At 35.2% G+C, this 23,860-nt stretch overlaps 1 protein-coding gene across 1 annotated transcript; it reads left to right on the forward strand.

Moving 5' to 3' along the window:
• The first annotated feature begins 1,966 nt into the window (after positions 1–1,966).
• Positions 1,967–18,837, forward strand: LOC120626355. The gene is made up of 10 exons (XM_039893859.1): positions 1,967–2,101; positions 4,514–4,587; positions 9,150–10,264; positions 10,694–10,802; positions 11,223–11,445; positions 12,745–12,944; positions 13,461–13,585; positions 15,337–15,461; positions 16,881–16,991; positions 17,809–18,837. The coding sequence occupies exons 1-10, from the start codon at positions 2,033–2,035 to the stop codon at positions 18,034–18,036; spliced, it is 2,379 nt and encodes a 792-aa protein (XP_039749793.1). The 5' UTR covers positions 1,967–2,032; the 3' UTR covers positions 18,037–18,837.
• Positions 18,838–23,860: the final 5,023 nt, after the last annotated feature.

The raw sequence follows: 23,860 nt of genomic DNA on the forward strand, positions 1-23,860 counted from the left end.
GAGAGTTTTCCATGAATAGATTTGGCCAGGATGGTAGACTACCAGCCCAAGCCTTGCTCTCTCAGAATTGAGATCAGACCCGTGACCTGCAGTGGGCTGGTAATGGGTGTTCAATAATGATGATGAAGCATATACCGATTTCATTTGTAATTCCCGCATTAATGACGGGACTCAGCGTACTGCTACATTCATTACACTAACCTCAATAAATCAAATACTAAACGTAAATTTTTTCAATCGTCTAATTTTACAAACCTATGATAATAAGTACTATCTGTACTTATTATCATAGGTTTAGGTACAAACGACTCAGGTGTGGGCTAATCACCAACTATTTTAAACCTTTAATCACGTAAACATTGTCAAATGTAAATGACCGGCCCGCCAACCTATTCCCGTTTTGCCTTATTTAAAATACTTTCAATATCCCTATAAAAATTGACTGCAAATAGTGTGTGGCATAATATTAGGCGATAGCGGGCAAGCCAGTAAATGGATGGGTTTCAGTCTTTGGAAATTTTAAAGATAATTTGATATCAATCAGTCTTAGCTCCCATCTCTAACAAAGAATATTAATCGTCAAAGGAAGAATCGAAATCGCATTGTTAGTTGATTCACATATAAGAAATCCTCGTAAATGTGGCAGCACTTTATGTATTAAGTATCGTTAAACCTTAATTGAGGGGCTGGCTGATGTCCGCTGACGACTTCTGTCCCCTACCTCCAATCGCATTCATCACACAAAATTTATGGAAAGCTAAACTGATCGTAGATATCCGTTATACTTCTATTTCATAAGGCCGCAGCCTTGGCAGTCATAACGCGCTTACGCCTGCAACGGTGGAAGTTCCCTTATTAGAGAACGAACACGACACACACACAAACAAGCGCGCACGCGCTCACGCACGCGCACGCGCTCACGCACACGAACACTCGAAAACACACAGTGATTAACATTACAATTTGTCTTCAATATCAATGAGAGAGTGACCTCAATATAAGTATAAATAAAAGATATAGGTAACAATTATACACTGAGATCTTATAAACATAGTATTATTACTTATTAGTATTAATACATACTTTATTAGTATTAATACATCACAAGTTACATAATAATTTTTCTGTTTGAACTAGGTTTTTAACTACGAAATCAATGCTCAACCATGCTCATTTAACGCACAGTTTGCGCTGACCACTTCCTTTTCTGGCCCTGAGTCCACTGACGGCTGACGCTATGAAATTTAAAGACCCATAAAGTCCAAAATAATATCCAATACCATCGATATAATCGCTGTGCAACACCAAAGTAAATAAAACATAAAGTATTTACTGTGCCTATGGCCAACTTTTTACGAGCTATTAATGTTCTCTAATCTAATCAAAGTTCTCTAATCAAAGTTTAAATTGAACTCTTTATTAATTACTGCCATCTTTTGAGCAATAGGAACAACATTTGCAGGTAGTTTTGCTATCGTACGACAGCGCGGTATTACCTAAAGGAATAATCAAATTAACCGAAAGATGGCGTCTATTTTTGGTTCGACAATTTTTTTTCGACATAGGGTTACCATTCTATATAAATACAGTATTTTACATTTTATGTAAATATTTTTTTCCAGTATTAATAGAATGAAAGGATCTTTATACTTTCAAATTATCATCCATCTTCTTTACTTCAAATATTTTTATAGAAAATCTAAATTAATTATTATTATATACAAATTTACAAGCTAACTTTATATCCACAAAATAAAAAAGAAAAATTAAAATTAAAAGCGCGGGAAATATTGATTTATTATAGCATAAGATTCAAATCCCCAAACCTATTATGTACCAAGTAAGTATAAATCAAAACAAATGCCTGAATATTGCAAAACGCAGTATACTTTTCTTGTTGTAAGTTTTACATGGCAGCAACACTGTTGCAAGTTATATAGCCAGAATTTATACACATGTAGGTCATAGAAAAATGGCTTAATGCTAAGAGTTTGTACGTCCTGTGGATAAAAAATATAATTTTTAAGTTTAAATGGCCTTCAGTGATTTGTGTCTGAATTCAAACGCTTACAGATCCATCGAAAATGAATCTGATTTATTAGTAAGTACATCAGTGTTTGTGAAAAGTGCTTTTTCCCATGGGTGTTGTAAATGTCCAACTGGAACTGTCAATTTGACCCGTATTCTGTGAAAACCTCATAAATATTCGCTATGAATGTGCATTCTGATTGAAAATACGTTCTAATCGAAAAAGATAACTCCTACGGCAGTATCGATTGTCTTACGCTCGCACAAAAACATCTATTTATTTTTTCGAGGTGATCGATGACATCGAACACAGAATACAATATTTTTAGAATTATGTAGTTTAAATGTTAGAGGACGCAATAAAAGATGCTGCTGACAACCGTGGGCGCTCCGATTGCGATCAAATATTCGTCAATTACACGCCCATGAGAATTACTGTTACAAGTGTTGCATATAAAGCTAAGCGCCTACTACGCGTTAGGTTGTACTTTCTCTAGCTAATTTTTATACACTACGGCGTCCTTCAGTGCTAAGTCAATAACAATAACAGTTATAAATTAAACATTGCATCATTTAGAGCAAGAAATATAATAACATATATTTTGTAGTTATGTACTCTTACTGTTTACTGTAACTTGCACCTAAGTGATGTTGTGTTCAGACAGGAACTGGTCACAATATCATGATATTGTCAACTAATTGAGTGCCGTCAGCAGTTGGTGATTCATACAACATCCATAAATCTTATTATTGTTATTGTTTTATTTAATTATTGCTTAAAACGTATTTAACCTGTCTAATCCCACAATGTGAATTTCATAAACATTTTTGGAAAATGGTTCTATGGGATCTGAGAGCCAATTTACATGTACCATATGGTAGAGTAAAACATTCTAGCTAGCTCTAATTGTGTGTTTACACTGCTTCTCTCTGCTGCATTTGAATAGCAACTATCCAGTACAAAATAATACTTGATACCAAGCAATTTAGTTATATATATGAATTGTTTTGATACCTATTTGATATCAGATGAAAAGTAGTTGTATAGCATGAAATCATCATCGGCAGATAATTTGTGAATGCATCCTTTTGCTGCTGCCATGCTATGCGAAAATGTAGGTATATCTGTATGTGATAATCCTGTAAATTCTATGAAGAGTAACATTTGCAGAATAAAAGGGTATGAAAGTAATTATTCCTCATTAATTATAGGGCATAGCATACTTGCTTTAATTAGGGTGGAATGGTCCTTACATAGGCCAAAACACCATCTGGAAATGGTAGGCATCCCCTTGTTGAATACATATACTTGCTTTAATAATAAAATAGTTTGTAATATTAAATTTTTCATTTTGTGCTTACAAAGAAGTAATCAGATGAATAAGTATACATTACTTTTGTGATACTCATGTATAGCAAGATATAGAACAGTATCCCAAAAAGATAAAGGTAGTACTCACATAAGTAGCTATCAACACTAGAGGTGTCGGATAATCTCATGTATGCATTAGCTTAGGGTCAAGGGTGAGCGAACAATGTAGATGCTAATCTTTGTACTAGTTTGGTGAGTTTTGTAGATTCAGTTAACAGTCAACGCTGCCAGTGTACAGACGAAGCTAAGTCCTGGTACCTGAAAGCCTGCTGAAACAACAAAGTGTTATTAACTTTGCCCAAACAACAATGAAAAAGGTTTCTGTTGAGATATTTTTAATGAGTTAATCTTATATTTATCTTATATGTTGATGTAGATGAATCTTCATGATCTCTTTATTTCTAAACCTATAGTGTGTTTTCAAATTGAGAGACTAGTGAGTAGAAGCCAAAGAGGCTTGTGACAGGCAAGAGCTTTGTGTGATGTGGTTATTAGAAATCTGAATCATTAGAAGTTAGATTTTTATTTGCCTATTGTATTGAACAATCTTCAACAGGGAGTCAATTATTGAAAGAATTGCAATGCATTAGGAGCAATTTTTTATTTTATTATTCCTCTTACTCCTTTATTAGCTTATGTGCGAATTTGATATTGTACCATTGTGTGTTTTGCACACTTCCAAGAACATCTTGGCTGCTACGTTGCTGCTATAATCATGCAAAAGTAAACAACCATTCTAAATGATTGTATAAAAACTAGGATCATTGTATTAAAATCATTGAAAAGATTAAACAGAATAAAAAAAAGTAGGCCTCATGATTTGTTGGTTAAATTTCTTATATATTATAATTGTTCCCTTTTTTTTTTTTTCAATATTTGCTATTAGGCCTTTGACTAAAAAAACAAATATCACTCATCAAACAGCGGAACCAACCTTGATATAATTTACACACAGAGATTGCTTGCGTCCTGATATAGATGGACATAATCATTTTTATCCTGGAAAAGCATTCAGGGAACATTTCTAGGGGCTTTTTAATCCCACAGCTCAACAATTGAAATGATCGTGAGAATGTTTTTAACCCAGGGCCCTAATTATTTTTTTTTTTACAGTCGGAAGAAAACTCGATTGTCCGAGAGATCATCACGAAAATTCTCGAAGATACTGGGCCCGCAGAAACATGCAGGTAAGTGTTTTCTAATGATTCAACATCATAATATCATATTCATATCATTTCTAAATATGTCCAGCAGCTCTTTGGGGGTCTTTTGATGATGCCTGTTCACTTAGTTCAGGGTCTGGGTATGAGACCTCCGCAATGGAGTAAGTGAAGGCCAAGAAGAACAAGTAGTGTCTTGAAAAATTTGTGATCTCTCAACAGAACTGATTTATTAAGGTTCCTAAGTAGGCGGAAATTTGCATTTGAAACCTAACCCTCATCAGGAAAAAAACCTCATTTTTTTTTGTAGCCATTTCTTTGGCCAGTGTACGTAACTGGCCAATATCCATATTATGCAGAGACTGAATAATGAAACAATATCCTCATACTCATAATATGTTTCAATGTATAAAAATTTTGAGCTAAAAGTTCCTACCAACATTATTATCTAGTTTCCACAACTAAAATCTTTTAGATTTTAGATACTTTAGCTAACCCCGTTCGTCCGTCATGTTTTTTTAAATAAAGACCACGATACGAGACGATGTGTTAATATTGATTAAAATGTCATAAAGCGCCGGGTTTCTGAAATATTAGCTTGACGGCTTGTACGTACTGGTGGCGCTGTTAGTGAATAATTAAACGTAAACTAAACCTACACATTGGCTCTAAGTATTGATTTTCGTTCATTCAGGTCTAAAATAACTTAGAAGCCGACAGACGGTAGGAAAAACGTACCTATAAGAAAATCAAACATACCTATGCTGAAAACACTATACAGACATACTTAGATTTAATCGATAGTTGATTTGTTATTGATTTAGACTTGGCTTTTTTTGCTATTCCATTACAAGTTAGCGTTTGACGGCAATCTCACTGCCTGCAATGCTGATGTTAAGTGATGATGCAGTTTAAACTGGTAAGGAGCTAACCTGTTAGGTTTATGGCTTATGGTAGCAGTGGCGTGCACTTAATACATGCACAAAGGCACTGCCTACCCTAAAATGGATATATAGCTCGTATAGCAGGAGGATTTATGCCATTTTATGCAATTTTCCTGCTGTATATTCATACCCTGGTAAGAAACCCAATGCACGCCACTGTATGGTAGTTATATCAAACCCATACCCCTAAGAGGTAAGCCGATCGACGCGATGTCGACTGTCGTACGGGAACGCTAAGTCGTGTACGTCTTTGGCGGTAATGTGTTAACTAGCCACGGCCGAAACCTCCCACCAGACCAGATCATAGAAAATTCGGAAATTATAAATTCCCAAATTGCCCCTGTCGAGGATCGATGCCGGGAACTGCTTGAATTCACAGCGAGGTCGTAAAAGTGTTACCATTACATTTTAGTTTACTCAGTTAAAACCAGCAAAACAATGATAGCTTTAATATTTCGAAAAGCTGTATATTTATATTTTAGAAGATGTTGTCCCATACATATAGGTCACCTCGGGTGGGTCATTTTAAGTAAAATTTTAAAATGTAACTTTATTTTGAAATCATTATTTTTATTTTTCTTCTTAGCGAATTATAATTTTCAACTATCAAATATAAATTTTGATACAGCAATGGAATGAAATAAAGACGATAGTAATCGCGGAACCAAAAAGGGGGTCGTTCGTTCACCGTATGTATTGTTATCAGATATTTATGAGAGACATATTTGAAAATTTAATGTATGTTCACAAAATAAGCAGTGGTTAGGACTTCCACTTAAATTTCGAAGTACGAATCCCAGCATGCCAGCAACTTTAACGTTTCTAAGTTATGTGTGTTTTTAAACATCACTAGCATCAACGGTGAAGGAAAATCTCGTGAGGAAACCTGCATGCCTGAGAGCTCTACATAATGTTCTCAAAGGTGTGTGGAGTTACATATATACATTCGTTTTTTGGAGAAGTAGGTACTACCGCCAGGTTTATTTCTGCCGCTAAGCAGCATTGCTGTGTTCCGGTCTAAAGGCTTGGCTGCTAGGTTAATTACGGGCACACGAGGCTTAGCATCTACGCCCCTTGACACAGGGTGGCACTTTGCGTGACCTGCTATTATAAAATAAAAAAAATTAAAAAGGAAACTGTGTAGGTATGTATCAAATATTAAACACATAGGACTTCACACGCCCTTGAGAACATTATGAAGAACGCTCAGATGTGCAGGTTTCCTCACGATTTTTCCTTCACCGTTACAGCAAGTGATATTAAATTGCTTAAATTAAAACGCGCATAACTCTGAAAAGTTAGAGGTAAGGCGAACCTGGCCAGCATGGGCCGGCTAGCACAGGCAGGAGAAAAACGTTATAACCCCCGATTATATCCCCTGACAGGGGATATAATAAACGTGTCCACCTGCTAAATCACGGGAACATGGATAGGAGAAGTTTACCCCCGTTTATTATTACACATATATTATTTGGATATTATTTCCACTTGTGCGCCAGTGCTCTAGGCGTTGAAAAAGCTGTGGGAGATACATTTTTATTCTTTCCCCTGGGATGTAATTGTCTCCTTCCAATGCTAGCCGTGCTGGTTGTAAGAGCAGACACGTGCCCCTATAGTGGGCCGTTAATGTGTTGATGATGTAATAAGTAAAACATACAAATACTTATTTTCATTAAGCCAACGGCTGAATGAATACAGGTTTTAACTTTAAAAAAACTACCTTGTCCTAACCATTTTTTATTTTTGTTAAAGCCACGCCCCACACTAAAATATTCGAACCCTTTTTATTCTCAAGTATTACCTAAAGTTTTAAGGTTCACAGTTACGTAATCATAATTATAAACTGTTTGAGCAAAATACAATTTTCCAACATATTTTCTTCTCGACGATTTCCACATCGGAACTACGACACAATACCTCTTTGTTCGGTCGTCCTGACGCAAACAACAAATCAGAACACGAAGTATATTTCCCCTTGAACTTTTGCTAAATATAACCCATTTATGTCAACTAAAATCAATATCTCCAGGCTCGAGTACCTATTCCCCGCGTTCTTTGTAATCTGCTCCGGGCGTTTACAGATTACAAAAAGAGCTGAATACAATGAGTGTGGTTTCAAAAACATCGACATGAAACTTTTGTTATTGATATTAAGCAAAATAATAAAAGAACCCTTACGCTTGTCCGTCACAACCATAAAGTTAACACTTATGCTATCGACTTTAAATTTGAAATAATAAAATTAATTCTTGATAAACTTTTGTATAAAAAAATAATAATATGAAAATGTTTTTATTTTCATTCTAAAATGGGAATAATTTGAAATTCAGATTACTGATATAAAGGGATTATTGAAATGTTAGGGACTTCATGAAATAATCGTAGGGGATAATATTATCTATACTTATAATAAAACTGTAACTGGAAGATTTCTGTACATTTAATATATTTTGGGACAACGATCGAATCCGCATGGATTCGATCGTTGTCCCACGATGGTACGCATTACCATCTAACTTATTTTATAAATGCGAAAGTTTGTGAGTATGGAGTTATGGATGGATGGATGGATGGATGGATGGATGGATGTATGTATGTATGGATTGATGGACAGTAATCATTATTACTTAAAAAAAAGTCTGGGAGGCTAAATGTCTAACTGTTAAGGCACAATAACCGCTTTTTGTTATAATTTGTCAATCAAAACACGGGTACAATCTTAAGATTTAGACGTTCCTATCAGATCTTTATCCAAATAAATAGTTTTATAGTTAAAATTGATTATGTACCTGCAAATTCCTCTTTAAATTATTGAAATTGGACCTATCGTTTAGAAGTTACGACGGGTATAGAAATGCTTAAAAATATTTAAATTATATTTGATGCAGACGAAGTTGCGCGGGTCAGCTAGTCTATATATATAAAAGAAAGTTGTGTTAGTTACACCATGAATATCTCAAGAACGGCTGGACCAATTTTTATGATATTTGATTTTTTGGATTCCTGTTAGACCGGAATAGGATAATAATTATTAAAATAAAACATTCGTAAAGAAAAAATAATGATCAGCCGTAGGAAGTTGGCCGGGACAGCAAGTTTTATTATAAACACAGTTTGTTAATATCTGTCTTGAAAAATTACAAAAAAAAACTGTTTATCGCCGAAATCTTAAAACCGAAAAATCTGGGTATATTTTAAATAATGCGAAATAAATCATGCTGATCAGGGTTTGCGTATATATGCTAAAGTAAAATAAAACTTGCTTGTAACTATTTTTCTCTTTTTTTATATATCAGAAATCTAGCAATTGCTTGCAGAAAAAATCTAAAATAGGTAAATTTATTCATATTTTCCTTTTAAGGTACGGAACCCTCGTTGGATTTCTAGTCTGAATCGAGCATTTTTTTGACACTATTAGAATAATAAAAAAACTGCTGCATAAGACTTATTTCCCTAAAATGTGCTATATAAAATTACAATCGCGTCACAAATGTGCTCACATACCAAAATATATACCTAGTATTTTATTAAATATCCTAAAAAAAATATTTAAATCGAATACCGTTATGTTATGAAATCTTTCGTGACCTGTTTTTTTCAGGAAAGATAATATTGGGAATAAACATTAATACTATTCTATTTTAGCTCTATACCGCCACCGGATAAAAGCATTAACATTCTACCACCGAGCCTAAACCAGTACCCAAACAATGATTCAGGAAACTTGTATCTGTCATCACTTTCTCCATACAACTATGGCCAAGCTCTCAACCTCACATACAACTATAATGACCAACTGGGCGGATACAACTTCAACTGCCAACCCCAACATGGCTATAATACGAACGGTTATGTCAATTATCCGGAAAATGATATTAACGCGCTACTTATGGACCCAATCAGCGATGCAGAGACTGTCACCCCGGAGCAGTTAAACTTACTCCGACTCGCCGCTCAAGAGATTGGAGGCGCTCAGTTCAGTAGTCCAAATAAATACGACGAGAAATTCTACAATTTCTTCGAGCCCAACCAAAGAAACTCTCTCCCGGAAATGAATATGTTTGGTACCAATTACAGCCGACCAAACAGTCTCAATTTAGACGCGACTTACAGTTACGATACAGCACCCTACAATGCTCCGAGGTTTCCAAACAAATACGAAAATGGTTATATGTTAGATCAGAGTCAAGATTCGATGGATTTGCTCGCTTACTTGAGCCAAATAAACTTGGGCGAAAGAGTGCGGGACGATTTGCTCCAATGCGATTTTAAAATGCCAACGGACATGAATGGCTATCAAAACGATGATTTCATCAAAATGCAAGAAGAAAGGAACAAGTTTATGTTCAACGGTATGAACTATCCGCAACCTCCTGGCAAAGGTTTCAATGGCGAGAACGGATTTTACTTGAGTGACTTGATGTCTCCGATGTCAGATCGGAATATGAACAAGAACATGGATTTCTTGAATCCAGTGGGCTCGAACCCGATGAATTTTAAACCGAATGGATTCAACCATCCAAACGAATTCATTCAAAGGCGAGATATAAATCCAATGTTGCCGCGAGAGAATTTCCAATGTAATGGAAGCTTGGATCGAACGAGTTTTGATGCTTTAGGGAGAGATACCGCCGCTGTAAATTTACTAAGGCAACAAGAATTGGCCAGACAAATGAGCATGTTTATGAGAAACCGACCACCGCCGAATCCTTTGAACGTGGATGTTTCCTTTTTGCACGAGAACACTCCATTTAATCTTGGTATGTAATACGTTTGAATTAAATCTTTTATTAATATATACTTCTTCTAGTGCTGTCTCCCAGCAGAGGCAGGCAACTATTAGGGATAACTGCTGTCCGAAAGTTTTTCTACAAGTTGCCAACTCACCGTCTTCATACAAAACGCATAATTTGAGAGTGACAATTGTCTATGGCATATATTGTATGGAAATCACAGGTGAACTTTATTAATCGCTGCTCTAGTGTTATTTTGTGGTTTAAACTGGAGCGAAATTTTCAGCTATTTACCGTGGACCTGGCTTCTGTTTACTTTTTATCTCGACTTCAATAACTTAAATTTATTAATTAGTTTATCAGGTCGTACTTTGGATAGCGCATTATATTCGAGCTTTCTCAATTAACAGGTACATAATATTTGGTTTCATAAATTTATATTTAATCTATTTACAGGTTTAGGTGCATTGCTTGGTCCTAGCCCACCCATTCCACCGCCTATGTTACCATCACCAATGTTGGATATACCCATTTTGGCACCCTTCTACGCAATGAGGAATTTAAGGTAAGTTTAAAAGTATTCAAGAATCTGATCTAAATTCATTACATTTTGTTATTTTATTTGATAAACGATGCCAAACATATATTGTTTGGCATCCAATTAGCCATTTAACTAAATGTATGGTTTTTTTTTTGTGGCTGCCGATGACGTCATCCGTACTTCTTTGAGTATGGATGTGTTTAGAGTTCATACATTTTTGTCTTCCTGTAGTTTGTTTTTGCATTTGATAGTCAGATTCTTGTGGACGATTAAAGGTTATTAAACATCACACATTTAGGAGCCAAGCAAAGTCAAAAAGCGAATCTCTAAGCGAATCTTCTAAAAAAAGCCTTTATTTCCAAAAGAATACTGTAATAATACTGTGATATTAGTTTTAAACTTGTCAAGCAATTCTTATAATACATCCTTTTATGAATTGTTCAGAGGTGTAGCCACATCCTCAAACATCCTTCACGCTAGACTAGACGCGTGCTACGAACAGTGGAGACAGTTGGAACGGGAGAGGAAACGCACTGAAGCCCGACTTGCCCTAGCCTACCCTGGAAGAGCGGTCTCATCTTCTAACTCCATCCCTGTGCCTAGACTACCCCCTTGCCCTACCAGGGTTGACCGCCTCACAGTTGACATGCTTCGAGAACATACAAAGGTAAGCTTGTAGCTGATAAGTGTACTTCTGACAATGGCGACCCAGTGTCTACGAAGTAAAGATTTATTTGGTGCATGAAACACTACAGATTTTTTTTTTAATGAACCTAGGTTGTCTAGTAAAGTATCTTGAGCATTTCGCCTTTTCATTTGTCAATGGTCGACAAAACTCTTTAAATAAAGATTTAAAAAAAAAGTTCGCCTTTTGTGAGTAAAAAAAAACATTTAAAAAAACCACAGCAAGTGGGTGTCGCACACTATTCCGTCATTGATTATAACTAAAAGACACGAAAGTACTAAGCCTGAGCGTAAAGACGTTGCTAATTTAGTGAGTATCGTCAACTCAAAGAGACGGACGTGTCTTGATTAATTTAATAAATTGCTCGCATTTCGTTAAATGGTGCTAGCAGCGTCGCGCGCGATCTACCTCTTAAAAGTCCCTAGTTCTTTGTCAGTGTGTCTGTAATCCGGTTAATGATCCGGGATGACTTAATGAGCAGTTTGGTATTCAAGTTGAAGTTAGTTCCTTTTCATAGTCTTTGTAAATATACGGAAGCGTGCAAAATCTGCCGTGTACCAAAAATGAGCCAGCGAGTTACTCCCATTAGCATGGTAGGATGATGGTAAGAGATTGTAGATGGCTAAACCCCCGTGCTGTTAAGTGATTTAGTGTTCCGGTGCTATGTAGAAACCGATTAGGGGTATGACTACCATACTCCCTAACAGGTTAGCCAGCTACCATCTTACACTGCATCATCAGTTACTACCAGGTGATATTGCAGTCAAGGGCTAACTTGTGGAATAAAAATATAATAAACCTTACATTAATCCCAATAATCCTTTTATCTATATCCGTTTCAGTCTCTCGTAGGCTACTTTACAGAAGTTTCACTTCTGCAGTGTGAATTATACACTGGAATTACTTTTTTATACAACGTGTAAATGAAAACCGAAATTATAATTCACAGGCTTTAGAGGTACATTATGTACAGTCCCTGACACTTATCTGTGAAACTGAAAACCTAATAGTTTTTGGGTTATACCACTGCCATAGTTTTTCCTGAAAGAAATCAGATACAGCCTAAACATCACATGCAAAATTCATGGGACTCCTGTTACTTTATTACGTACGCGTCGCGTAGCATACGTACTATACGCGTGTCGATCTTTTATCTTAAATAGGGTTGTCATAAGTAAACATTTTTGTCACTTAATATTTTTACAGAGTGATTCCATATGAAATATAAATATGCAGCCTTCAATATTATTTCGTAATTCTGTAACACGTCGTATATTGCAGGTGTTAACATTAATGGGTAAAATGGAGACCCTCCGTGCGGGCGTGTCTGTTGCCCAGAACAAAAAGCCAAATAAGCCGGAAGACTGCAAGATCACAGTATTAAAGAGGGGCCAGGAGAATGTGCCTGCTGAGAAGGAGGCCGGATCGGATTCCTACAACCCGGCTTCTTGGAGGGAGGATGTGAAGAATTTGTCGGAAATGTAAGTTTAATTGACAAAAAATTCAAAATTATTGAAATGTCTTACTGAAATACTTGTGAACAAAAAAGCACAAATTTTAGTGCAAACGTAGTAAGCTACTTTTGCTTAATTGAGAATGGTCCTCATAAGAAGGCTGAGAGTCACTCGGCGGGCGATGGAGAGAGCTATGTTAGGAGTATCTCTACGTGATAAAATGAGGAAATGAGGAGATCCGTGGAAGAACTAGAGTTACTGACATAGGTCAACGAGTCGCAAAGGTGAAGATGCAATAGGCGGACACATAGCTCGGAGAACCGATGGACGTTGGGGTCTTAAGGTGCTAGAATGACGACTCCGCAACGGTAAACATAGCGTGGGTCGACACCCAGCGAGGTGGACAGACGGCATCAGGCGAGTCGCTGGCGAGCCGCCGGAGACATACGACCGTGTATTGTGGAACTCCCTAGACCTATGTCCAGCGGTGGACGTCAATTGGTTGAACTGATGATGATGACTTAATGAGTGATTATTTTTTAGAGCCCCTCACACCGAAGTGGAAAGCTCCATGCTAGCGTGGAGGAATGCGGTCGCGTGCGTACAGGCCGCTAGGCGACGGGAACTGGCACCACACTCTGCATACCCCAGATACATGAGGACTGATCGTGAGTGATCGTTTTTATGTTTTCGGGTTTCCCCGTGTCAGGGGATAAAATGGGGGGATATAATTTTTGTCTCCTGCCTGTGCTAGCCCTGCAGTTTAACGTTTAGATGTGAAACATCTATAGGCGGAGGGTAAACCTGATTGTTGGCGGATATATAATTGAATTTTTGTATTTCGTATTTAATAATAAAAATGAATATTAATTTTGTAATAAACAGTCATTATTAACCGTCTTACAGAAAGTTGAGGTTATAAATAAATAAATAATTTATATACTACGAAAATGCACACATCGCCATCTAGCCCCAAAGTAAGCGTAGCTTGTGTTATGGTTAGATGACTTATAAATATTTTTATGAATAATAAACATAAATACTTATAATATACATATAAACACCCAGACACTGAAAAACATTCATGCTCATCAAACAAACATTTTCCAGTTGTGGGAATCGAACCCACGGCCTTGGACTCAGAGAGCAGGGTCGCTGCAAACTGCGCCAATCGGCCGTCCAATCATTCGGTTATGAATTCGGTTGTATTTCTTTTTTATTTTCGGAACAAATTTATAATGCCTTATCTTTTCATAATGCAATATCTGATTCCTGTCGTATTCGGTTCATAAAACTTTTTTTAAATTTTAATTTGTTTGTAATAAAAATGTGATAGTCTTTATTTTATGGAACAAACTTGTGATGCTTTATCTGTTTAGTACGCTATATCTGATTCCTGTCGCTGCTCTCCTATGCATATAACTTGTATAAATCAGTTTCAATGTTTCACATCTACCAGGCGTCCCGTGGAGGCTCACACAAGTATTTATTCACTTCGGCGGACCCATCTTAGAATATTTTATGTTATGTTCGATTAGAACAAACTGGCTTGAACAATTTATTAGTTTAACCGTCGTGGTGGTCGAGGGCAGACTGAGTTAGCTCTGACATTTGTGTTCCTCCAGCATCCTGTCGCTCACATACCTCAGGCGGTAACTAGCGGTTGCGCGGAAACAATAATACTTCCCCGGACGAGCTCTGTCACTAAAAGCTCAACTACTACTACTGTCTTCTGCCTATACTAGCCGTGCTGGTATATGGTAGGTAAAGGTTCAGTAGGTACGTCGTTACATGCGATAGGCTCAACGGGGTTGTAATATTGTACTGAAATTCATGACACCCTTAGTGAACAATCTGTTCATTCTGACATTGCTATCTCGCTTCAATGTATGTTGGCGCCCCTGCCACTCGCCAGAGTTCATTAAGCGCAAACTAAAGAGTCTTTGTTATCGAGTGACGACTGAAGAGAAAGCAGCAGTAACTTAACTCTGCTTAAACAACTATAAAAATATATTAATTTGGACAAATTAGTATTGCTAATATTCAAAATATGTCAAATTTTAAACATTTAAACGTTTTTATTTTTGTCATTTTTAGGTAGACATTTAAGTGATCTCAAGTATCTATTTTATATATTGTGTTTACTTTTATATGATTTTACATACACTTTGCATGCTGGAAAATTTTATGTAAATTACAAAGCTTATGTAAAAATCGATAGTAAACCTTAATAAATCAATAGACCAGAAAAGTGTCTTATACAGTAATTTCGCTAAAAACTCTGTTTTGAATATATTCTATTTGGCTAAGGGCCTCATGACTATATATGCACATAGATAAAAAACTTAACCCAAGGATTGACACGATTATTTCTGGTGTGTGAGCTTATGGATATACGGAACTTTTTTTTTAATTACAGCCATACTACAGTTAGCTGACGCGGTGAAGCAACTCGGTATTAGCGCCCGTCGGGCTCGCTGCGCGATGTGGTGCGATCTCACACTCACCGTCGCTCTTGCACCGCATTCAAACGCACAGTTGCAAGTAAGTAAGATTGTAGTACCTATGGCAAGTTAAGGCCTTCCTACACCATATTCTAAGTGGATATGGTGTGGAATGTGTGAATCGGAAATAAAATAATTTTTATTTTAGTCATTGAAGCGGTGATAGCTCAGTGGGTAGGACTTTGACTTCACTTTACCGATTTCGAATCCAAGCACGCACCTCTAACTTTCTAAGTTATGTGCGTTTAAAGCAATTGGAATACCCCTTATTAAACGTAAGCTTATAGAAAAGTCCTATATAAAGGACTACGTAAACGATAAAAAAGCTTGGGTGTAAATTATTGCTCTAACCAGGTGCTCTTCTAATAATTTAAAATGACATTGTGAGATGGTGATAACAAAAAAAAAAAACACCCGGTTAAGTTTGTTGTGGGCTTCTTCTTAGACCAGGACGCGTTTGGAACCCTCGTAGCTTAGTTTTAAGTTTACGAATGTTGAATAAAGATATTTTTGACTTTGACTTTGACTTTGACTTTGACCTTGCTTCAACGGTAAAGGAATACATCGCGAGGACACCTGCATGCCTGAGAGTTCTCCATAATGTTCTCAAGGGTGTGTGAAGTCCACCAATACGCACTGGGCCAGCGCGGTGGACTACGGCCTTAATTTCTTCTCATTGTGAGAGAAGACCCTTTCCCTGTAGTGGACCGGTTATTGGCTGATATGATGATGATGATGATGAATTTGAGCAATTAAATTTACAATTATATTACAATACTAGCTGTTGCCCGCAACGCCGTCCGACATGAAATTTTGATTTGCCCTGAAATAAGAAGAAATCCCGTGATAGATCATATACTTCCACATTCCAGCAATTATACCGACTTAAAAATGTTGTAGAAAAAAATTATATAGTGCTCTTTAGCTGTATAACAAAGTCGGTTATTTTTGTTAAAAAAAATTTTTACTCCTATATCCAGCTAAACGTGAAAATCGGTTTTATAATTAATCCGTACGTTTTTCGTGTTTTTTACATGAGATACTCTGAGAATATTGAATGACCTTAACTTCAATATTCGCAGTGTACCACTATAGTACACTATTAATATCTTGTCTTTTACAATGTTTAATGTCATCTTTCATTCATTAGTCTTATATTATCCATACATTATGTAGTTCTATCTAGTTAAGTGGCCCTGTCGTACTAACAACATGTAAACTAAATAAATAATACGTTATAAGGTCAAGTTTATTTTATCATCAACTGATTTATAAAAGAAAAATTTAAAAACCTCTGTTAATAGCTCGTAAATATAGGATATTAGTTGTGTTCTTCCGGGACTTCGTCAGTAAAGTTTACAGACATGTTTTACGTTTCAAAAGCATATATAAATTAAATTTGAATATGAATTCTACGACAGTCAACCTTCTGGTATGAGTACTGATATATTTATTTTAGGGCGAGAATTCACCCCAGCTCCCAGCGCAAGTATCACCGAAGACGTCCCAAAGCAACCCCGCCAGTAACATCCCAAACAACTCCAAACCAAAGCCGGCGGAGCAGAAAGAGGTATGTCGAGTTTTTTATGATTTATTTATCTTTTACAGTTATTATTGACGGACCGAGCGGATGGCCTACCTGATGGTTTTTTTTTAAATTCCACTACTGGTCCTTGTCTGCAATCTCACCTGGTGGTAAGTGATGGATGCAGTCTAAGATGGCAGCGGGCTAACCTGTTAGGGAGTATACTAGTTACACCCCCTAACGTAAGTGGAAACTATCCCCTATAAACAGCGACACTTCGCACGGCACGCAAGTACCACGTCCTGCAATGTGCCGACCTGAGTCCATCAATCTGAAGAGTGAGGCAATTTGGGATTTTTCCATTTCTGAATTTTCCCTGGACTGGTCTGGTGGGAGGCTTTCGCCGTGGCTAGTCATCAAGCTACTGACAAAGACGTGCCGCTAAGCAATTTAGCGTTCCGGTAGAAACCGACTAGTAGTATCGGTTATATATAACTGCCATACTCCGTCTCAGGTTAGCACGCTAGTTATCATAAACTGCATCATCACAATGATAAGGGTTTAGGCCGTAGTCCACCACGCTAGCCCAGGGCGGATTGGTGGACTTCCCACGCCTTTGAGAACGTTTTGGTGAACTGTCAGGGATGCAGGTTTCCTAACGATGTTTTCCTTTAACGTTAAAGCAAGTGATGTCTTAATTACTTAAAACTCACATAACTTAGTAACGTTAGAAGTGCGTGCTGGGATTCAAACTCGGCCCCCCTAAAAGTGGAGCCGAAGTCCTAACCACAATGGGCTGGCTACTCAGAAAGTAACAACTGCCAAAAAAAAGTGTTTATATTATTGCACTGTTACCGTTTAGGATAAGACAACCACCGAAAATCAACCAGCTAAAAACGAGACAAAGCAAGAAACCGACCAAAAACAGCCAAACAAACCGCCAGAAAGAGAGAAGAATCAACGGCGAACTCAGAACTACAGGAGAGTTAACCAGAGGAATGACTTCTATCAGAAGAACCAGAGATACGACAATAGGTTCGTTCATAACAGACATCCATATCACTATTTGGCCACCGGACCTATAAATTAAATGTATGACATTTTATATCCCAACTCGAGTCCATGAAACTGTGTGTTCCAAACCGCTCTTCCATCCAACCCTTATTTATGATGTCGACACTATGAAAATTATTTTTGGGGTGTATTCCTCATATTGCTAACCCAAAGTTTTATCCAAGAACAAAAACTTCCCTTTTATCACTCAATATGTTGTATAAGTATTACTTGAATACAAGTGGAAATCTACTAAGTACGAAAAGGTTTCAAAATTAGGTAATGTGTAGAAAATACATAGAATGTATTCCTACAAGAATCGGAACATTGGATTTCTACTAAAGTTATAAAGTAGGTTAGATGGAAAAACAGTACGGAACACATGGATTTCAACTGATGCATGACATTTGACAGTAGATTTTAGGTCTGTAACGATGACCCACTCTCAAAGTATTTATAAAAAATATATAAATTCTTGTCCGTAATTCACCGCTAATTTTATAAATTCCAATGTATATATGCTTGAAGTGGTTATTGTCAGTTCGTCATTTTTCCGCCATTAAAAGCAGCCTTAGAAATGGCCCATAAATAAGCTCTCTATGCAAAAAATCACGTTAAAACGCTGATGCTTGATAGAAGGACCGACTTACTAACGGACACTTGCATTCATAATATCATTCAGGATTATTGCACATGATATTTGCTAAAAAACTCTAAAAATCTTCTGCGCCGCAAGACATATCTCTATTCTCATAAATATTCCTGGATCCTCTTTAGTCCATGCTAAATTTTTTACAGGAAATTCATTAATATTCCTATCCAAATTAAATACATTTTGGCTACCTCCATTTTGTTATTGTATTTTTGAAAGATTAGTTATTGTACTTTATACTTAATCTATACAAGAAACATAGACAAGTGAAAACTCAAAGAACGTATATTTTTTTAAAGGGTTATCATTATGGACTTAAATTCTCTGTAATCATTTTAGAGCGAAAACTTGACAGGTACTTCTTCGAAAACAAAATTCACTTTCTCAGGTAAAATGAGTGAATATTTCTTGATTACACAACTGACTTTTATACTTCACTTTTTAAATTTGTAAAACTGCTTTTTTATATAACCCGCTTTAAAAGAAATAAACTATTTGAAAGTGGATTTTATTTATGATTATGTGCCTATTTTCAAAGATATAAATAAATATATATTTTCGGTGGTTACGATTTTGCGTTGCAAATAAAATTAGATATTCCGAATAAGTCTGTTACGATTCCAGTGTGATAATTCGATTTGAAAGAAAAGTGATAAAGAGAATAAGTGAAATTTTTAGGAAAGGTATAACACCCAACAGTTCGGAGTATCTAATTAAATTATAAATAAAAATAATTATAAGTATAAAAGATTCGGATTTATTATAGAAGACCTACTTAATAAGTAATAAGTAAGTAGTATAATGTCCCAACAAATGGTTCCGAATCTTGAATATTACATATTAAGTTATCCGTTGTTATCGTATTACAGGGATTTGTTTTAAACAAATAAAGGTTTTCTCTCTAAAATGACCTTGAAACGAATTGAGAAAATGTCGAAATTTGGCTGCATTTAAAACTAAAAAACCCAAGACTAATTCACTGTGATGTTAACATTTATTCTCTTTTATAATTCACTGCTGAGCTACGTTCAAATTTTATAGTCTAGGAGCTAACTCTTTTTTAATCGACTACAAAGTTTTATACGTTTTTTACTCACTGCGTCCCCTTGACAATATTCGTTAGTTTTAGATCAAATGCAGCCAACTTTCACACGATAAAAGGTTTTTACGTGTATGTAGCATTTATATGCTTCAAATTCAAATACTTAATAAGACTGCTACTACACTGCAGCATTTCCATCGATTTAATATTTTTAATGCGATACAAATATATGACGTTGATATTCCAGCTATTATGACAAGCCTTTGATAGAAAAACGCGAAAATAGTTATAATTTCCACTTCTAGTTAAATTAGTTCAAAATATTTAGCAAATTAACGTACTTCGATTTTCTGAACAAGTAAACACTACTTTATTTACTTATTAACAAATAACAATGATCTTCTTGAAAGAGAACATTAGTTTTCGGGTAATATTATCGCGTTTCAGAATACTTATAGGGGCTTGGAAAAGAATTCTAAATGGGGTCGTTGCAATCCTAAATAATTATTATCATATCAACAATAAATATTATTAAGGAAAATATAATATGACATGCACTTTTTAAAATAACAAAATAACCGTGCATTTACATACAAACTCGAATAATTATTGAAATTATAAAAAGTGTTATTCGTATTCTCATAATGGTTTTAGAGACCAGATTTTATTAATATATTTAAAAAAATATATATATGTTACTCTATTTCAAATAGGATGTGTGTAGTTTAGATCGTATGCGTATCTGATACCTTGCGTAATTTATTAATCGTGCTTCGCTGAGGTTTATAAATATATAAATGTGGTTACACCCATCATAAGGCAATGGCTAGATTGACTTTACTTGCCAAATTTGCTTGGTGTGAGCGAAAACTATTCGTATCACGAACATTTTCCGTGGTTACGTTAAACTAAACCAACTCGACATTGGGACGAGTATAAATATGTATAATTTTATATAAAATTACAGATTTACACTTGCCCAACTGTTGAAAACTCTATATACAAATTTGAGGTTTACAGAGCTCTGATAACAAGATAAAAACTACAACCAATGTTCAGAACTATATTTATAAATGATTTAACTCTTGGCGAATAGTTAAAGGTGTATCATAGTAAATAAAGTGACTGACATACCTTGTACAATTATTTAGAAAAGTGTTAATAATACATAATTTTATTTAATTATAATCATTCCCTGATGCACATTGTGCATTATAATATCTAGTCATTGGGATTGGCAACTAAAGGTGGCGATGAATTAATATCGAAATAAAAGTAGAGGTTAGAGTGAAGTTAACGGAATGTACGTAAAGATAAATGACGTAAGAAAAAAAATATCAGTCAGAAAAGTCCGATTTTCGTTCACACCAATTAAAACCTTTACTAAAAATGTGATGTTTCTTAACTAGTTGACTATATTTTACTATCAAAATTCGTGCAAATATATAAAAAATGAAGTTATATAACTAGAAATGTAAGTGTAGCACATATTTATTTAAATGTGAAACGGTTTTGATGGCCTTGTGTAAGGTTTCTAGGGTTAGAATTTGGGCGAATTGATTTACGGAATTGAACATTAATATTAGGGTTAATTTGTTTTTTTTTTCTATATTTTTCCATCATTTCCTTAATTTAGTTTTTATTTATCAAATATGTTTTAAAATAATGGCTACTCAATAAATTACGCTTTACTTAATGAAATGATTGCCAGTTCCTCAAGTAATATAATAGTTTAAAAAACAGTTATCGCATTTTACTTTTAGGAGTATTTTTACAAAAACACTTTTTTGAATACAATGTAACTCTGTATAATCAATCAATCAAGCGCCTTGCTTAATATATTCTTATGTATCACTAATGAGAGGTTGACAAGATTATTTGATCATACATCATGAAAATTTGATTTGTAGGTTTGCTCAAAATTTATCATTCATCAATTCTGTCATAAAAAAGCAATAAAAATGTTTTATCTTTCTATCAACTACATTGGTATTATGTCCAAAATAAACACACCAAAAAGTTTTTTTGTTATCTAATAATAATCATGACTTTACGATTTATGATTTCGAAGTGCAAAACTTTTCTCTCACAATGTTTCTACCTAATAAAAGTCGAATACTGACTGAAAAACAGATTATGCACAGCCTAAACTGTTGTTTAAGGTACAGGGAGACAACATTTTAAAAATCCATACCTTAAGGTTTTAAAAAGATTCTTGCTCTGTAAAAGGCGATAACTGTTTTATCAAATACAATAACAATAGGCTTAATTTATTTTTGAACTGTATGAAAAAAGACAATTACTTAAACTACTGTTAATTGGCGCTACCTTTACGAGCGATTGATTTCAAATTTAGTTGTTCCCAAGGTGAAAAGACGTGTGGTTTTAAATGCTACATGCTTGCTAAGAGCAGTCAAGTTTAACCTCTATAAAATCTGCTATAAGCATATATGAGAACCTAAAGTATATTTCTTTATGACTTTGTGGATATCCTTTGGATTCATTCTTTGCTAACCATAACCTTTTTAGTAACAAAATTCCATTCCAGACTCGACTCGGCTTCACTAACATTGATGAAAAAAAAAATTTTTATAATTTAAAAATGCCTAAAAACCTTCTTCAAATTAGTCATCAGCTCTTGAACCAAAACTTTGCATTGGAGGCTGCGATGATATTAAAGTTCAAAGGATTAAAGAATCGCGCTTCCGGCCACAGAGATGAGCGATGAAATGGTCAAAAATTCAAAATTCAAAAAATTGCTCGTAGAGATAGCGCTTAACGTAGTGCAATACCAAAACCATAACAGTTTCTTATATTTTAAGTTCGTACTAGGTTTAAGTTAAAACGAGTTAAACGCCTTCTGAACAAATTATTATTTATTTATTTTAGATGAAAACGATTGCGTATTTCGAGATTACCGCAATACATATTAATCAATGACATTGGTAATGTGTATAATTTACGCATTCAATAATTAAATTCTTGTCTACAACGCAAATCTACGACACTTGGACTTCATTGATGTAGAAAAATACTACCTCCACGATCTAGTAACTGGAACACCTAATGCACGCCACGGGGCAGCTGCTATTATTCTTCAGATTTTTCTGGTAATGTTACTTTATTAGTAACATAAACATTTTTTGTACCGATAAACTATTTTTTCAACATTTTTTTTTTTACTAGCTTCGAAATACGCAATCGATTTTAGCATATCACTAAATGCATGCATTTTAAACATTGTCTTTTAAGCGATTTATGTACAAAATTACGAATGAAGTTTGAGAAGTTGATGAAGTTCCGGTAGACGTTAAGTTTTAAATTATCTGTCAGTGTTTTTTTTAATGTTTTATTTTTTATTTATTTTGTCTTTTAGATCGTTAGAGGGGGGTTGGTAGAGATGTTCGCTAAAAAGGGTAACGATTGATATTTATGTGTAAGCACAGTCTCCCATACTGTGTCACGTAGTTTGATGTGACGTTACACACTGTAGTGGTAATATTCTGGATCAGTGGTTCCGCCACTGATCTAAACTTTTAAGGCCTAACGTAAGGCAATAGTCTAGGTGTTTTTTCATCTAAATGTTAGTCATAGTTCAGAAAATTCAGTGTTACAGATAACCGTTTTTCGATGTGATTTAAATGTTGTAGTATTAAGAACTCGTTACCAATAAACGAGCCCCTTTAATCCCACTGATAATACCAACCCCATAAATTAAATAGCTTCTGATTATACGTGTCTATATTGCAGGAAGACTTTTAAGCACCGCCCATATAACTTTAGTGAAAGTAAAACAATAAATGTTTTCTCTTTTATTATTAGTCTGTACAAAATATACGTATGCAAAGTGTCTCAAGTTTTGTATACATCATGCTACCTTCTTTCACAAAATGTATGCCGTATCGTAATAAATATATCCTTGTCACCATTTTGTATCGATAAATAATCACGCGGTTTCTTTTTATTGAGATAATTTGACATACCCATTGGGCACAGATTAAAAATTCTTCCTGTATAAAAAAAAATTATTTTAGTACAATGAATTCGCATATAGTAAGTATATGTTTTAGAATTAGGCAAATATTCGATTTCCATCTTATGAAGGATCTCTTCTCTATATCAAAATTGTTCTACAGTATTATAGTCTGTGAGAAGTGACAGAACAAT

The sequence above is a fragment of the Pararge aegeria genome, chromosome 1, assembly GCF_905163445.1.
Source record: "Pararge aegeria chromosome 1, ilParAegt1.1, whole genome shotgun sequence".
NCBI classification, from domain to species: domain Eukaryota; kingdom Metazoa; phylum Arthropoda; class Insecta; order Lepidoptera; family Nymphalidae; genus Pararge; species Pararge aegeria.

Excerpts from the sequence above, each read along its gene's own strand:
- LOC120626355 (XM_039893859.1), top strand. The coding sequence starts at position 2,033 with ATGGCCTTCAGTGATTTGTGTCTGAATTCAAACGCTTACAGATCCATC. Across the intron at positions 4,588-9,149 it reads GGGCCCGCAGAAACATGCAG|CTCTATACCGCCACCGGATA; the intron begins GTAAGTGTTTTC and ends ATTCTATTTTAG. Across the intron at positions 16,992-17,808 it reads AGCCGGCGGAGCAGAAAGAG|GATAAGACAACCACCGAAAA; the intron begins GTATGTCGAGTT and ends GTTACCGTTTAG.